General features: G+C 45.6%; 1 protein-coding gene across 3 annotated transcripts in view; it reads right to left on the reverse strand.

Moving 5' to 3' along the window:
- The window catches only part of INSC (INSC spindle orientation adaptor protein), a 140,170-nt gene that overhangs the window by 63,838 nt on the left and 58,558 nt on the right, over positions 1 to 17,774 (reverse strand). For 2 of the 3 annotated variants that reach the window (XM_005216065.5, NM_001205483.1), the window contains exons 3-5: positions 8,256 to 8,601; positions 7,229 to 7,281; positions 6,047 to 6,170 (exon numbers count right to left, since the gene is read on the reverse strand). In XM_005216065.5, the coding sequence (XP_005216122.1) occupies positions 6,047 to 6,170; positions 7,229 to 7,281; positions 8,256 to 8,601 (523 nt within the window). Of the gene's footprint in view, positions 1 to 6,046; positions 6,171 to 7,228; positions 7,282 to 8,255; positions 8,602 to 15,480; positions 16,081 to 17,774 lie in introns of those variants that run through there. The other variant, XM_059875007.1, reaches the window with a different exon arrangement.

Consider the following 17,774-nt stretch of genomic DNA (forward strand, 5'->3'; position numbering starts at 1 on the left):
ATTGGGTTGTCTTTAAAAAAGAAAACAAATGAAAATTGAAGATCTAGAAATTGATGTCCTTAAAAATACGTGTGCTTGCACTTCTCCTAGGAAATCTTTGGGAACACAGAGGATGCAATGCATCCGAAGTGGTAGATCCCAGGTTCAAGCAGTCCAAATCAATGCAGCCTGGAGTGGCAGAAACACAACGTTTACAGGAGAGCCTGAAATTCACAAATGTTGAAAACACTGCGGGGAAGAATACAAATCGAGCAAGTCCTTGAGGAGGAATTACAAATACCTGGCTTTGCTACGAAGAAGAAATATATCACATACCCGTCCATGAAAAAGGAGACATTTTTCTCCCAAATATGGTAACCATCACATCACGATTAACCTGTGGTTTCTCATTTCCTCCAGTGAATGTATGTTCAGGAATCCTTGTGGACTATGGACAACTGAAATAGTCATCCTGTTGCATATGCAACCAAGACGGTACCTGTCATCCACCCTCTTTCTCTCAACCACAGATGAGTGCCTATTAAGGTCTCTGGCAACCCTAAAGAGAGTCTTGGGACTACATGTTGACTGGAATTCCCACCCTAACGGTTGTTAGGGTTGATTGGCCTGTGTTAACTTTCTGTGAGTACAGCAGCAATGCTATGATAATACACTGTATGCAAGGTACCAACTCTTTGGGTCCTTTCAAGTATCATGGGGAAAGACCAGTATAAATCAAAAAGCCCTGAAGAAATCCTTCCTATTTCTGGGGAAACAGCCTGGGCTGTAGTTACCCAGGGAAACATAATTTCACACACACACACACACACACACACACTGGGATGAGACCCTCCTGACTAGGATGAGCTGAATAAGAAAATTAAGGAGAATCCTATTAATCTAAGAACTGGGGGCTTTGAATTATTGCTAAGAGTAAAAGGATTCAGCTTTCAGGTTTTTTTTTTTTTTTTTCTTTCACTTTATTCTTTCTCAGGGAACTTTAAAATGAGATAGAAGACCATTTAAAAATTTTGAACATCCTGATAGTTCTCCTCCTGGCAGTTATGTTTGGATTACCTTTACCTTGCTGTTGAATTGCCCTGCAGCCTCTGATTATCTGTATTAGGTACCATAGCTGAGCAAAATCTGAGAGTGGGAAAAAGAACAGGAAAGCAAATTATAACCTTTAGTTACAAAATCTCCTTAGAGTCAATTTAAGGAATGTAGTATTTTGAGTCATTTCCAAGTTTAAATTGCCCACTGGGATTCCAGAAGGATCTACAAAGGAGTAGAGTTTGTTATGGGGGGGGGGGGGGGAAGCAGGGTGGATAGCTTCCTGAAGGTGGGAAAAGATGGCTTCATAGGGAGTTGACCTCCTCTTCCAAAGGGCCCAGCCATACCCTTGCCTGACCACACGTGGATGGATGAGTTCAGTAAGGTTACAGGACAAGAACTGTGAACACTCAGGAGTGATGCTTGGTCTCCAGTCCTCCTGCTCTGCTAGGGAGGGTTCAGCAACACCACCTCTGCTGGCCTCACTCCCCACACCTCTATGTCACTTGCCAAGAGGGTAGGGATGCATTAGTGAGTTTGGAAGAAGGAACCAGGTATACTCAGCTTAGCACCTGCCTCTCTTCTCTTAGGAAGCGTCCCTCTGACCTGACCTTTGCCACAAGATAGGTACTTGTGCCCAGGTGCGGTCTGAGGTTGCCCAGGTCTGCCTGGCACTGGGAGGGGAAACTTAGGGGCGAGATGAAGTTTTAAGTTCATGCAGCCACAGAGTCAGAGATAAACTCACGAACCAGTTCTACTAGAATAAAGGTGATATTTTAAACTAAAATAAATATTGATTGATGGGATGAATATAAAACATCTATCCACATGAGGCTGAGTCAAGAAATTCAAAAGTACAGGTGAGAGGTGATTTATTCAATAGAGTCCCCTAGAAGTCGTCTTCAAGTAAATCAACCTCTGTTAAGTCTCTTCCACTTACCTCCCACACAGCTAATCCTTTAAGCCAAGAAAGTCTAATCCTTAATACTCATTAATTTTCCATTGGTGACTCCTAACAGGTAAGCCTTAAATTTCTATGCCCACCAAGTAGTTAAATTATCTCAATAAGTAATTAGTAGTTAGGTGATTAGGAGGCTCTTTTTAGCAAAGCCTGTTGTTAGCTTCTCTTAAGGTAGCTAGGTCTCTAGTGAGTAAAGCTACTGACACAATCAGAGGAGTGCCACCCATAGTCCTGTGTTGTCTTATTTAATGCCAACAACAAGCCACTGTCGAGATGAGGAAACTGAGCAAAGTTAAGCAACTGGCTCAAAGTTTGCAGATCCAGTAAGCAGCACAGGATTTGAACCCTGATGCCTCCAAATGCTGTGCTCATTTCACCACTCCACAAGGCTCACATTCATAGATGTATATGTTATCAAGATCGGAAGAAACCTTGCAAGTAATTAAATCCAACCTCCACCTACTGCCAATACCCTTCCTGGCACGACTCAGTGATGGGAAGTTTCTAAAGCAGACCTTTTACTATGGGGCAGCCCTATTGCTTTGCCAACTCCTTTTTTTCATGGAATGTCCTATAAATTCGCTTCCTCTCTTTGGAGGTAATACAGTGTCCATTCAAGATTAAGCGTCCCAGCTCCTCCACCTAGTCCCCACATATCTTAATCTTTGGCCCATTCTCATCCTTCCAGGGACCTCCCTGAACACAATCATTGGCAATAACACATCTAGAATCTGGAGCTTGACAGAACATTCCAGGATGGAGCAGACCAATGCAAAGTAGTGTTGGGTTATCACCGCTCTCCTTACAAGCACCATTCTACCGTGTATTGTAATTTGTGGTGGAAAGAGCCCTGTTTCTCTGCTTTAGAGCCTACGTGGCTCCCTTGTGCACAAAGGGAATTTTCCCAAATTGCATTTCCTAAAAACCAGTATCCCAGAATAAGTGAATGGGTGCTTTAAGAATAAAAAAAGACCTGTAACTATGTAAGTTTGGAACACACTGCTTAACATTCATGCATTAATAAATCTTTATTGGATGCCTACTGTGAGCAGATATTACATTAGTGAACAAAACAAACCAAATTCCGTGTTTATGCAAACTACAGTTCAGACAAGAAATACTATGAATATGTGAGGACCTTTAAGAAGACTCACAGTAGCATATCATAAGAGAAATCCTAATATAAAGAAATAAACTTAAGTTTAATTATGTCAAGATGATAAAGAATAACGAATCTGCCTACAATGCCAGAGATGTGGGTGTGATCCCTGGTTGGGAAGATCCCCTGAAGGAGAAAATGGCAACCCATTCCAGTATTCTTTCTTGGGAAATCCCACGGACGGAGGAGCCTGGCAGGGGCCCTCTGGGGGCCCATGGGGTCGCAAGAGTCAGACTCAACTTAGCGACTAATAACAACGGCAAACATAGGATCCTGGTATAATTACTAACTTCTAGAGAACAGTATTTTAGTCACCCGTTTAGGAAACACATGCTCACAACACCGAACACAGGTTACCCTGCCTTCAGGTGGTGTATCTTTTTATGTCACCACTGTCCTGTTTGGAAACTTTCTAATGTAAAAAGAAGCTAAAGATCAGCCAAGAAATGTTATGAGCACAGCAAGCTCAGCCCATAGGAGGGATTAGAGGACACCATGGGACACGTGGGAAGGAAGGGAGGAGTTGTCAGGAAACCAACAAGTACACAGAGGAATGGAGGACAGACACTGCCCCCTCCACCAGGGGAGGGGGATCAATGAGGGACTCAGTCCTAAGACAGGAGCAGTTGATACAACAGCTCTCAGGCTGAGCATCAGTGATGCAGGTGGGCAGATCTGAGGATGCGGCAGGATTTAGGCAGGGAAGCAGAAGGGTTACCAAGTCCAAACTAGCAGCACAATCAGTCTATGGATCTGAGACAAGGTGCTGGGATCAGGAAGGGACTTTATTCAAGAGCTGGCTGGCTGAGAAGATGGTAGGGTAGCGCTGAAAAGGGGCCTGGTTGTCAGGTTCTTTTTATGAACCAGAGATGAGAAGGGGCTGAGGAAACCAAGTAAAAAGACTATTCAGTCCCAGCAAACATTCCCTAGAATGGGCAAGCCTCAGGCAGGGGAATGTGTTAGTTTCAATTCCTTACAGTCAGGCGGCTCAGGTTATCTCCCTGAGGCAGGTCATTATGTATGCTTTCAGTAACAGTAGCGGCAGGATGAGGGTTCAAGTCACAGAAGCAGATCCAACATGAATTCAAAATTAAGCCTTCCCAAAGCACTAGATCAGGAATTCCACCCTGAACAAGGTTAAGTTGAGGAAAAACAGAATGGATCCAGGTGCCCCGGGAAATCAGATACATAGACCACAAGGCCCAGGTAGGTTCCTGACAGCCTAAGGAGCTTTTCCGCAGGATTCTATGATCTAGAGCATCAAAAAGACATCCTACCCTTTGCCTTCGAGTAGAAACAGCTAGGGACTGACTGCTTGCAAACCCTGCTGGCTTCTGTTCACAATCCAGCAGAACTCTTCCACTTCAGCCCTTTTACGTGAGCCTAGTGCTGCTGCTGCTAAGTCACTTCAGTCGTGTCCGGCTCTGTGCGACCCCACAGATGGCAGCCCACCAGGCTCCCCCGTCCCTGGGATTCTCCAGGCAAGAACACTGGAGTGGGTTGCCATTTCTTTCTCCAATGCATGAAAGTGTGAGCCTGGTACTTCCTGGTACTCTGATGCAAAAGAGCATCAAAATGGTATAAAAATTGTCAACAGGCACCTGTGCTCCTGCTCAGGCGTCCCTCCAGGCTCCCCTCCTCCCTACCACCGACTCATACCCCAGCTCATGACTTCTCCAACTTCTACACCCACTTTAGCTCCCATGTTCCAGTGGGTCCCTCTGGACTTGACGGTTCTTGATGGTTCCATTTGGGACACTGGCCCCAGCTTGAACTCCTACCTGACCATACATGTGACTGTCAGCATTTGCTCATCAGCTTTAAGCACCAGAGCCCCGGTCCTTCCTTCCCCTTGTCCCAGGCTCTGGGGACAGGGAGAGAGAACTTTACAGACCCTTCTGGGTTGCACAGGGCCAGCTACCCTGACCAGCAAGTGAGCCAGATCAGAAGGGCCTGTGCTGTGTGCAAAACGAGCCAGACACACAGGAAAAAGAGAAAGGAAATGCTGGGTTAGGTAAAAAGGCTGAGTTTGGATAGAAGCCGATACGGGAAGGGATTTGTTATTTGTGGAAAGCTTTTACTTGATGGTGGGAAAAGAATGGCAAATATGTAACACAATATTTCTGTAACTATAAATAACATGTAAATACCTTTCCTAATGAAAACCGTATGGAATCAGCTTTTCTGGAGGCTTTTAAAATAGGAAAAGGCAAGAGAAGGAAATAACACATATTTAACCTATACTATGTGCTAAGTGCTTTTCGAACGTTGTTTACTTAGCCCTCTCGCTTTTCTTCTGGGGAAGATTTTCACTTTATAGATGAGGAAAGGGAGGCTACGAGATTAAGGAACCTGACCAAGGTCTCGCCATGAACCACGACGTGAAAGTAGATCTGTCAGGTTCCAAAGCCTACGTTCTTTCTGGAATCAAGCACCAGACTGCCTGAAGGCAGGAGCTAGACTATCTGACCTTTCTAGATTCTTCTCTATTGCCAGGATATCCAGAATTGACTTGTTCCCTGCAGGTGCCTTAAGTCTTTGGGGACAATAAAGATTCATTGTGTGTGCTGTGAACAATAACTCAAAAGAGAAGAGTTAAGGTGGTGGGAGCAATACTGAAAGTACAATTAGGAGACAGTGTGCTCTGCCACAGCCTTGCTGTGTGACCTTAGGTCAGTTTCTGCCCTCTCTGGCTCCAATTTTCACATCTGGAAAATGCAGAGCTGTGCTAGATGCTCAGCAAGCCTCTGCTCAGCTCTAACAGTCCTGTCTCTAAGGTGTTGGAGTTCACTTTGGCAGTCTGAGAAGGATGGCCCCCAAGAAAGGCCACTCTGGAGCTTCCCCAAGCCTAGCAGAACCACTCAGCCCTCCTCCGCCGCCCAGCCAGCACTGACCTGCACCTCCCGGGTCAGGGCCAGCTCCAGCAGCTGGCCAAAGTGCTCGCCCAGAGTGCTCAGGGTCTCGCTCACACAGGCCTTCATTGACTTCAGGACATGCTCATTCTCCACCTGGAGGCACCTAGGGAAAGAAACCCTCGATGGGCCACCAGAAGGAGCAGGCGGTCATAGCCATTTCCGGGGCCAAATCTGGGCCTGTCGCAGGCCTGGTGGTGGAACAAGTGGCCTGGGAAGAGGATATCAGCTCCAGGGGAGTCCAAAATGGAAATATTCCAAGACTGGCTCATCCTCCGGCTTCCTAGCATTCCGAGAAGAGCTGGCCTAGAATGGGAGCTAACAGTGCAAGTCACCAGGAAGAAAGGCCACCCAAAAGTGGCTAAATCCATACCTTTGGGATTCTCCCTGGGAGAATCAACCATCAGTGTCTAGAGATGGGGGATGAGAGCTGCAGAGGAGGGATGCTGGTGTGCCATGCTCACTCTGAAGGTGTATCGCGATGCCCGTGCCCCTTTAAGAAATGGCTGCCTGCAGCAGTGCAGACAGGAGCCTTGAGGATTTTCTCCTCACCCAGGAAGATCAAGATAAAATCCACCCTTAAGGCCTGAGAATGTTTGATGCTGGAAGTCCAAAGAGCCCACACAGCCCTAGGAATGTCAAGTTGCAGGGTTTTCTTCCAGGGCCTGGGGGCTGTAAAGCATGAGGGAGAGTGTCAACTCACTCTTGGGTATGTAAACAGGCCAGATTGAGTGTGTGTATGTGTCTGAGTGTCGTTGCGGGTTTATGTATGTGAGATATGGAGAAGGTGTGAGTGTACCCCTGTGATTGTGTGAGTGGTCAGTGTGGATGTGAGGATAAGGTGTGTGTGTTCACTTTCACTTTGCCTTGACCATGGAGATCAGGGGGCTTCTCAAAGCTGTGAGAAACCTTTCCTTGCTACCAACCCTCATGAATCCTCTTTCTTCCTATGGTCAGGCCTCTCCTCTGCCTTCTACATTCTCCCATGCCTGAAAACAGAGCAGAAAATCCCCAGGGAGTCTCTTAAGGTTGCAAAAGGAAGCTCCCAGGTCACCACCAGCCCTCCCCAGCCCCACTGTTCCCATGGAAGGAGACAGACGCCAGGACCTTCCTCTGCCTAAGGATGGCAGACGCAGTCCAGATTCACCCAGGGGCCAGATTTACCTCTCTGTGACCACTGACAGCTCTGAACACTTCTCCATTAGCAGCTTCTCAATCTGCAGAAAAATAGATCAATTTTATTCAATTCAATAAGCATTGGTCGAAGACCAACTGCTGAGCTGGGCGCTCTGCGGCATAAAGATGAAGAATCAAATCATCCGATTTGGAAAACAGGCACATAAACTACAACCGTGCGAAATGGATGGCAACAGAGTTCATCGTCAGCTGCTCAGGGAAAGAAAACTGAGTGATTAACTGTGCTGAGGGATCTGGGAAGTCTCAGAGAGGAAGAGGCATTTGAGCTGGGTTTCAAAGAGTGAAGAGAAGTATACTGTGCAAAGTGGAGCAAGGAAAAGAGTAGAGAACTAAGGTGCAAAGTGATGCCAGAGGAAACAGATATGAAGGGGGATTTTCAGTGGTTCACTCTGGACCTGAAGAAGATTCAGAATCATGGGCTTTGAAACTAGAAAGCTGTAGGTTGAATCCCATTTATACCATTCACGCGTAACTTTGGGCAAGTTACTTAGACTCTCTGAGTTTCTATTTCCACATCTATAAAATGAGGACAATAATACTAGCTAATATTTTTAATTAATTTAATTAGAACTCAGTCATCACAACGGAGCTATGAAATAAATTCTATTATTATACTCATCAGGATGATGGAACTAGAGCACAGAGAAGTAACTTGCTGAGGTCACACAGCACACAGAGCTGAAATTTGAACCCAGGGAGTCTGGCATTAAAGTGGGTGTATTTAACCATTTCAGTGTCTTGCACTGTGGCCTCACAAGTTATGTTGGCCTCACAGGTTGTATAAGTTAAGTGAGATGTGTATAAAAACATCTAGCACAGTTCCTAGCACAAAGCAGATACTCAGTAAAGGTCCTCACTGTCTTCCCTGCTTCATTGGAAGGGGAGGAAGGTCCCTGGGGCAGGAAGACTTCAGACTCTAAGCAATTCAGACCCACTCTTTTAAAAGACACTCCCAGTTCTGAGTGCCCACCCATGCCCAGGCCAGGCAACCGACCTGGCTCATCTCCTGCGAAGAGTTCCTGCTGACAGCGCTGTACTCGCTGACCATGGAGCGGGCATGGCAGGTCAGACGCACGCTCATGCTGTGGACGCGCGCCCAGCGGTCCTGGGCCAGCTTCTGCCCGATCCTGCGCAACTCAGTGCTGATGACCCAGCCCCGCTTGAGCAGCAGCTGCAGGGGGTCTCCAGGGCCAGGGCCACCTGCCAGGATGAGGTCACCCTGGGCATCCTCCTCCAGGCTGATGGGCTTCGCCTGCAGGACACACATGCACTCACACTCCGTCATGAGCTTCAGGTCCTCCATCCAGCGCTGGACTGAGTCCACTTGCATCAGGTGCGGCCTGCAGCCAGGGCACAGCATCATGAAGGCTCCTAGCACTCCTCAAGTTCCCACAGTTTCAATCCCAAGCCATCTGATGTTTCCTAAACACCTACTCTATGCTCACCACTGTTTCTTGCATTCACTTACCTTAAACTTCTTGCTCCTCATTATGCCCATCTTATAGATAATAAGATGTTTTGAGGGCAGATGACCAGACAAACCAGGCCATGAAGTCTGACAGAGTAACAAATAACTTTTACAGTAAGAAGAAAACAGAAAAACCCTAAGTATCAAGTACTGGTTATGTCAAATAAGCTATAGTACAGTGACATAATTATATAACATGAACCTATTTAAAATAATGTTTTCCAAAAGTTAATAGCATTAATAAACACAAAGTATGCAATCAGTATGCAGAAATGTAAACACAGCTATTATAACTATGTTAAAAAGCTATGTCTAGAAAAATATTTAAAAGGAATATTAAAATGCTAGTGGTTCTTTATGGGTAGTGAAATGAAAAAAATTTTTCATTTGTTTTCAACTTTTCTCTAACTTCTAAATTTTCTATCATAAGCATGTATATGACTTTTTTTTTTAAGCTAGATATTTTTCTTTTTATTTTTTCTTACTTGATGGCTTCACCATGCAGCATGTGAGATCTTAGTTTCCCAACCAGGGATCAAACCCACTCCCTTTACTTTGAAAGCATGGAGTCTGAACTACCCGGTTGCCAGGAAGTCCCATACTACATTTTTAATGGAACAAAATTAACTCTATTTAATACAACAGCATAAGAATATCAATTAGATCCTAAAATCTTTGTCAAATAAAGTTCACTCTAAAAATCACTTAGTCAAATAATAGTAAGTAACATCAGATCATTAATGAAGCTTTGAGCATTGGTTGAGTGAATTATATTTAATAGCATGTAATTGCCAGGCACTGTGGGAAAAGTGGAGATCAACATGCCAAGTCTCCCTTCTCCTGGAGTTTCGGATCTGCCTAAATAAACAAGACACACTAATGAGAAGTTAAAAAATAATAGACTTCAACATCATTTGAAAGTTACAACAGAAAAAGATATGCACAGCTAAACTTTAAGGCTGGGTTTGAGTCCCTTAGCCCTTGGCTTGTAACAGGCTTCTACCTAGTCTTTTGTCATGCATCTTACCTGCCTCCAGCCATTCTCCATCTACCACGAGTCATTCATTCATCCCACAAGTAAGTACTCAGAGTCTACTACATGCCAAGTACTGTCCAAGCTCTGGGCTATAACAACAGGTAGAAAAAAGCCATTTCCTTTGTGAAAGTTACATTCAAGTGAGACGAGAGTCAACTTTCAAAGCAATTTCCAAATAAACAAAAATAAATAAGCAATGTATACTAGAGGTAGTAAGTACCATGAAGGAAAAGAACAGGAAAAAAGTCTGGAGAGTTGTGGAGGTGGAAGGGGAGTAGTTATTGCATTGTAAAAATAGGTGGATCAGAGAAGGCTGTCTGAGAAAGGGACATGTGAGCCAAGATTTGAAGGCCATGAGGGAGTGAGCCGTGTGGATATCTGGGGGCAAATTGTTTCAGGGAGAGAAAACAGCAAGAGCAAAGGCCCTGGGGCACACAATGTCTGTGAGATGTGTGAGAAATAGCAAGGAGGCCAGAGTTAGCCTGACAGGGAGAGAGACGGAGGACTTGAGGTGAGGGGACTGGACGGTGGAGGTGGGCAGACCCTGAGGAGTTGTGTAGGACAAGGTGAGGACTTGGCTTTTATTCCGAGTTATCACAGCACACTGAAAGCATGGAGGAGAGTGGATAGGTGGGCCCAAGGTACCAAGGAGGACTGAAATGATAAAGGCATGCTCCAATTATCATGGTTAAAATCACATCTTCATTTTTAATGAGAAGGACTAGGACTTTCTCAATGATGCAGCTGTCTATAAGGCTTTTAAATGTAAGTTTTAACTACAAGACTTATACTGTTTATGCAAATTATACATGTGGTTCCTTACAGCTTTTTAAATTGTTAAAAATAAGAGCTTACCAATGACCTTTCTATCTCCCTCTCCCTTCATGAAAAATAGCTATTATATTTTGTAAAGAATTTTAATAGAAGATAGATGGATGAAAAATCACTTTATGGATATACCACAATTTATTAAACATTTTCCCATTCTTGGGCACTCATTTGTTTCTAGTTCTTGACCACTACAGACCCCATTATACATGTGCCGTTACATATCAGTATCTTCATTCTATGCCATAGACCCCAGGAGTAGGAAGGAGCAAAGTTCAGTAAGTTGCCACATTAGCTCCCCAAAGAAGCAATGCATTCCCCAACAATGCAGGAGAACTTCCTATACATATATGTTGTTATTCCCCTATGTGAGTCCCCCCTACCAACCGCCTCCTTCCATAAGTTAAAGTTCCCGAGGCTCAGATGGGGAGCTTCCTAGATCTGGCCTCAGCCTCCTTTCTATACACCTCCCTTTTCCATCTTCCCTCCAATCTTAGCACTCTCACCATAAACACACTACACTCAGGGTACACTCAACCTCCCTGTTTCCCAAGTACGGCAGTCTTTTACAATCCATACCCCTGTCTTACACAGATAGTTTCTTAGACCGGAATCTTTTTTCTTTTTCTTGACCTGGCAAGCTCCTATTCACTCTGCGATACTGGACTCTAATGTTACTTTCTCTGAAAAGCCTCAGTCAGAGTTCATCAGCTGCCCCCCAGCAGCTCCCACCTCTCCATGCTTCCTCCATTGGAGCCTAATAACATTCTATTGCAATTTGTATATCTGTCTGCACTCTGTACATCCTATGAGGGACAGTCCCTCATATCTGGTTTCTCACCAGTGCCTGACAGATCCCAGCTCCACCTAGAATGAGTGGCAGGCATCTACTGCTCTACCTCTGCAGGGGGACTCTCCACGACTCCACTATTCCACCTCCCAGGGAACGGCATCAAGAACAAGGTCAACTGACAAAAAAATGCACAACTGAAAAATTGAGAATTATGTTTTATTTGACAGACAAAACTGAGCACTTCAAGTCTGGGGGGTAGCCTTTCAGAAGAGCTCCAAGGGACTGCTCCGAAGAGGTAAGGAAGGAGCCAGGATATATAGGGGGTTTTGCAACAAAGGCCAAGTAGACAGAACATCAAAACATCACTGTTAAATAAAGAAAGCCAGACATCTCAAGTTCATGAATATAGCACTATTTATGTATAGGAAGATGCAAGAGTCTGGACTCCCTGAAATCGTTCTTTTGATATGCATCTCAGCTATCTAGCTATCTAGGCCTGGTACCTTGTTCTTTTCTATCCTGAGTTCCCCCAGGGCAGCCCACTGGCTGCAGAGTGAGGCTGCAGAGGCTGAGGGCTTGGCAGCAGGCGGCCCATCTGTCTCCATTCTGAGTTCCCTCGGGGCTCACTTTCAGGGGCGGCTATAGTGGCCTGATGGCTGCAGCATCCTTTGTTTACTGATACACTGGCAACATTTTCCATTCATGACAACATGATAGGAAAGGGGATACAGGAGATGGAAAAATATATGCCCATCATGTTCTAGAGATACAGACCTGGGAGGCAAACTGACCTAGGGGCTTTTAAGGGGCAACAAATAAACCAATCACTCACTCACTGACTCATTCTCTTCATAAATACTTAGGAGGGGACATCTGTTGTTTTTGTCTTCCCAGCACCCTCCCTCCTTCCATCAGTGGCAAAGGCAAGCTACATTAGCTGCCTGGCCTCTTGGTGGGGCAATGTAGGCTTCAGCATTTGGGCGGGCCCCTGCTCCCAAACATAAGGTGGTCCCTCAGGAGCCCTGTCTGCATTGCGTGAAGATGCTCTTCATCACGGCTGGTGGTTAATCCATGGGTGGGCTCCTGAACCAAGCTGCACTAATCTGATTCCCTCTCCCTAAACTATGAGACTTAGAACCAAGAGTTAACAACAGACTGGAGGTGCCGGATGTGAGTCACTTCCATGACGGCAACTTCAGCTGTTCCATGAGGAACTCCAGCATCAACTGAAGATTGGGGAACAAGGCCCAGAGTTAATCTTTATTGCTTGCAAGCAAAAGAATCTTTTCTGAAGCACAAGTTCACAGATAATTAAGCAGAGTTCAGTCAGTGCCATCCCTTAAAAAAATGGTTTTCTGGGAGCCTTTCATTCCAGTTGGAGATCAGGGTAGGTTCATGTAGAAGGTGGCTTTAGAGCTGGGTAGGGCTGGGACACAACTTAGCAACAGAGTTGGAACACCTAAAGACAGTGGGAGCATCTTCCAGGGTGTGGCAGATGAAAGGACAATGAGTAGGTCAGTGGGGTTAGAGTTAAACATTCTGAAAGAGAGGGAGCAAAGAGAGGGAAAAGCTTGGAGGAGGAGGAAAGCCCTGAGCTTGAGAAGCTTTGAAGCCAGAGTAGGGCTTGGGCATTTATGCTGAAAGCCCCAAAAAGCTATTCAAGGGCAGCAGGCTAGGCAACGACAGGAGGAGACCAGTGGAGTTGAAAGATTCCTACCTAAATCACAGCAGCTGAGACCAGCACCCAGCACAAAGGAAACCCACAGTGCTAAGATGGGCTCTTGGCACATCTCCCCATGGAAGAGCTCTGGGGTCCTCAGGGGGAGATATGCACACCCCTCACTTCTGGTCTAGGTGGGAAAGGGCCGTGGAAGAACCAGGGAGAAAAAGAAAGACAAAGCCACCACTTGCCAATGACCTGGGCCCATCCACAAGGGAACCTCCTTTCTGATAAGCCACGTTGGTAGCATGTACTTCTGATATGATGAAGACACTTCACCTCTGTCACTTTTTCCCTGAAACCCATCTCAGTCTGATGAGATCCCCAAACCAAGATTTTCATCAGTCCCCGCTTCCTCCCCAACTTGCATGGAGGTTATTACTCAGTTCTTGCTCTTTAAGGTCTTTAGAAATTAGAAGGAAAGTGGGATTTCAGAAGCTTTGCTGATTAAAATCCTAGTTGATTTATCACTCTGCTGGTAAGAGAAATGGAATGACAAAACTATTGATTTCCCCGGTGTTTGTATATTTGTGTCTGTGTCTGTCCGTGTTGGCAGATATGAACTCATCTCGGTGTCTGTCTATGTCATCTGTGTGTTGGTGTCTGGGTGACAGTCTGTGTATCCCTACCTGAGTCAATACTCAGATGAGTTTGTGTGTTTACTGGTCTTGTGTCAGAGAAACTTGAAGATTAAAAATGGATGGCGGTGGTGTCGGACTTGAGTGTGGGCTGCGACTGATGACTCAGTTCCAAAGAAAAGAGAACAGAAAGTGGAGGAAAAAAGTAACTTTGCAATGGAGAAACCTGGCAAACACCACCTTAACCAAGAGATCAACCTCACTGCTGATAAGCCACATTGATAGCAGGTAGAAGGAAATGGCAACCCACTCCAGTATTCTTGCCTGGAAAATTCCATGGACAGAGAAGCCTGGTAGACTACAGTCCATGGGATTGCAAAGAGTCGGACACGACTGAGTGACTTACTTTCACTTTTCACTTTCAGTCTTGACATGCCCTGGAGGAGGGTATGGCAACCCACTCCAGTATTCCTGCCTGGAGAATCTCCATGGACAGAGGAGCCTGGGGGGCTACAGTTTATGAGATGGCAAAGAGTCGGACCCAACTGAGTGACTAAACACAGCACAGCTCAGCACAGTTCTGATTGGATGTGAAAAAGACACTTCAAACTCTGTGAATTTTCCCCTTAAACCCATAACTCAGTCTCATCATGGGAAAAACAACAGGGAACCAACCTAAGGGTTTGCACACAAACTAAGCTCACGGCACACATGTACAGAAGACCTGAGTGACACTCCTCAAACCTCAGGGCCACCAAAAGCAAGCGGAGACCAAGAAACCGTCATAGACCAGAGGGGAGCAAGGAGATGCGGTGATGACTAAGTGTAACAGGATACCCTGGATAGAATCCTGAAACCATTAAAAAAAAAAAAATACATTCACGGAAAAACTAGTGAAATCCAAATAAAGTCTGGAATTTAGTTAATGGTAAAGGGCCAACGCTGCTTCCTTAGTCGTGACTAATGGACCAAGTGGGTATTAGACAGTAATCAGAGGAACTGGGTATATGGGATATAGAAAAACTGTGTACTATCTTTGCAACTTTCTGCAAATCCAAAACTATTAAGCAAAAAATAATTTAAGTTTCTTTTTAAAAGATGAGGTTTGGCAGGGAGGTGGAATTCAGATGACAAGCCAAAGGATTTTCCACCCCATCCCTCTAGAAAGAATTTCACTTCCCGTGCGTCTTCCCCAACTGGAAACACAGGCGGAGACGGTACGTCTCTCTGACTTTGTGTCCTGAGCTTCACAGCAGGAAGCCTTAGTGCATCCAAGCTCCAGAGGACCAGAAGATGGAAGCTGGCTACAAAGCTGAAGCCGAAGGAGAGAGGGTGTATGGCTCAGCTAGGAGACAGAAGTTGTCCTCTTAGTGGGGAGAAACAGGGAGAGCCTAGTTGGCTCTGTCTTCAGTCGACCCCATCACCCACCCTAGAGCCCAGCAATGGCTGGATCCCAGGCCAGACTCTTAGACCTGAGCCTTCTGCACTTAACGATCCCAGGGAGGCCTCACTCTGGCAGCCAGGCCCACAGACTGGCTCAGGAAGATCCTGATCCCTCCTTAATCGCCTGAACAGACCCTGAAGCAGAGCTTCCTCAGACAGAACAGCCTATTGTGTAAAGGCCTTGAGCATAAGAGGGGCTTCCGCAGGCCCAGGCCAACAAGGCTTGCACTTCTGCACACGGTGGTAGAAAGAGCTGGGCCTGCTGCTCATAATCTGTGTGAGGGATTAAAGCCAGGTTGGCCCTGCTGCTGCTTTCTTCCCCCTTTTCTGATATTTGTATTGAAGTAACATACGTATTTGTTGTTGTTGTTCAATCGCTCAGTCGTGTCCAACTCTTCCACCCTACGGACTACAGCACACCAGGCCTCCCTGTTCTTCACTATCTCCTGGAGTTTGCTCCAACTCATGTCCATTCAGTTGGTGATGCCATCCAATCATCTCATCCTCTGTTGCCTCCTTCTCCTCCCTTCCTCAGTCTTTCCCAGCATATGTATTTAGAAGTAAACAAATAATATCAAGCTGCAGTTTGATGACTTTTCATAAAATCAATGTGCCCTGGTATCCTAAAACAGACAAAGAAATAGAACGTTAGCAGCATTCCAGAAGTCACCCTTGCACCCCTTTCTGGTCACTCCTCCACCACAATAACCAGTGTTCTGACCCTCACAACATACATTAGCCTTCTTAGTCAGTTTTTTAACCTCTCTGAGCTTCAATTTCTTCATCTGTAAAACTGAGATAATAATAGAACCTGCCACACTGAGTTGATGGATGGATTAAATGGTGAACACGAAAGGACATTGCATAACACAAAGAAGATGCTCAAAAATGTTCATTCTCTTGGCTGCCCTTCCCCACATGCAACACTTCAGCACCTCTGCTGCTGCTGCTGCTAAGTCGCTTCAGTTGTATCCAACTCTGTGCGACCCCATAGACGGTAGCCCACCAGGCTCCCCTGTCCCTGGGATTCTCCAGGCAAGAACACTGGAGTGGGTTGCCATTTCCTTCTCCAATGCATGAAAGTGAGAAGTGAAAGTGAAGTCACTCAGTTGTGTCCGACTCTTAGCGACCCCATGGACTGCAGCCCACCAGGCTCCTCCATCCATGAGATTTTCCAGGCAAGAGTACTGGAATGGTGCCATTGCCTTCTCCATTAGCACCTCTAATAACTATAATAATGGTGAGGATTTAGTGAGCACATTTCATGTGTTGAGAGCTGTGCTGAGTATTTTACATGAATTATTCGGCTTACTCCTCAGAACAACTGTTTGAGTCGGGTCTTATCATCATCCCCATTTTACAGATGAGGAAACTGAGATGCAGAGAAGTAAAGTCACCCAGGTCAAAAGCAGTAAATCCTAGTCTCTCTGGTTCCAGAGTCTACTCTTCACTGCTCTGCTTTACTGTTTCACCTTCTGCCCACCCCTTCAAAAAATGTGAAGAAGATCCGAGAGTAGGATGAGATGCCTCAACCCAGGAAGACAAGTGGGGCTATTTTCTCAAGGAAGAACTTCAGGGACTGCTTATTGGCAACAAGAAGATGAAGGGAAACTGTGAGCCACTGGCTCTGCCTGAAGCTCTGGGTAGCGGGAAGACCAGGATCATGGGCCCCAGAGAGGGAATTGCTGCTTTCAGGCCAAACCCACTCCTGGCCGCGCAGTTCCAGGAGCTGCCTTCCCGGGTGACAGCCTCAGAGACGAAGACAGACAAGGGGCGCCTGCGGGGCAAGAAGAATCTGGTTTTCTTTAAGAATGAACTTAAAATAACTTCCGTTTCTAGAGATTGTTTAAACAGATACCTCCTCTTTCTCTCCCAGCAGCAACCGAACATACAGAGAAGAATAAACAAGCAGATTAGTAAGCCCATGGATCCTTGCCTCCTGCCTCCTCCTAACCCCACTCCGTGGCTCATCCCCAGGCCCCAAGAAGCAGGCACATCCCACTCAGGTCCAAGGCCAACTCTGACCAGGGATGGGAGGACACTGGAGGCTCTGGCCCACCAGCAGGTAGAGGTCAAAATGGGTTGATGATCAAGGCATGTATATACCTACAAAGCCTGACTTTACTCAGCTTGCTTTGCCCCCAAGTTACTCAAGTTACAACTAAGCCATTGGGATAATATATAATCGCATTAAATAAATAAATAAAATAGATAATTGGGTGGAAAGCAGTTCTGAAGTCACGGGGAAAGAGAAAGTAGACAAAATCCACCAGTTATAACTAATATTTATTGGACTCTTACTGTGCCCCATAGCTGTACAATTATCATGCAGTATTTTATTTTCACAGTAACCTGGTTAAGTGAATGTTCTTATTGCCTTTACTTTCCAGATGAAAATAGAGGTGCACAACACTTACAAGACTTAAGAGAGCCAGAACTCCATGTAGGCAGCCTGATTTCATAGACAGTGTGCACCCTGGCCATACTAAAGAGTTTCTCCACCTGTGTCTCTTGTTCACTAGACTTTGAGATTCCCCTCAAAAGTAGGCACTTCCTGATTTATCTCAGCATCACCAGTATCCAGCACACAGCAGGTATTAATAAATACTTATTTGAATCAAGTAAACCAAAGAGTTTCTGGAAAACA

Source organism: Bos taurus, chromosome 15, assembly GCF_002263795.3.
Source record: "Bos taurus isolate L1 Dominette 01449 registration number 42190680 breed Hereford chromosome 15, ARS-UCD2.0, whole genome shotgun sequence".
NCBI lineage: Eukaryota > Metazoa > Chordata > Mammalia > Artiodactyla > Bovidae > Bos > Bos taurus.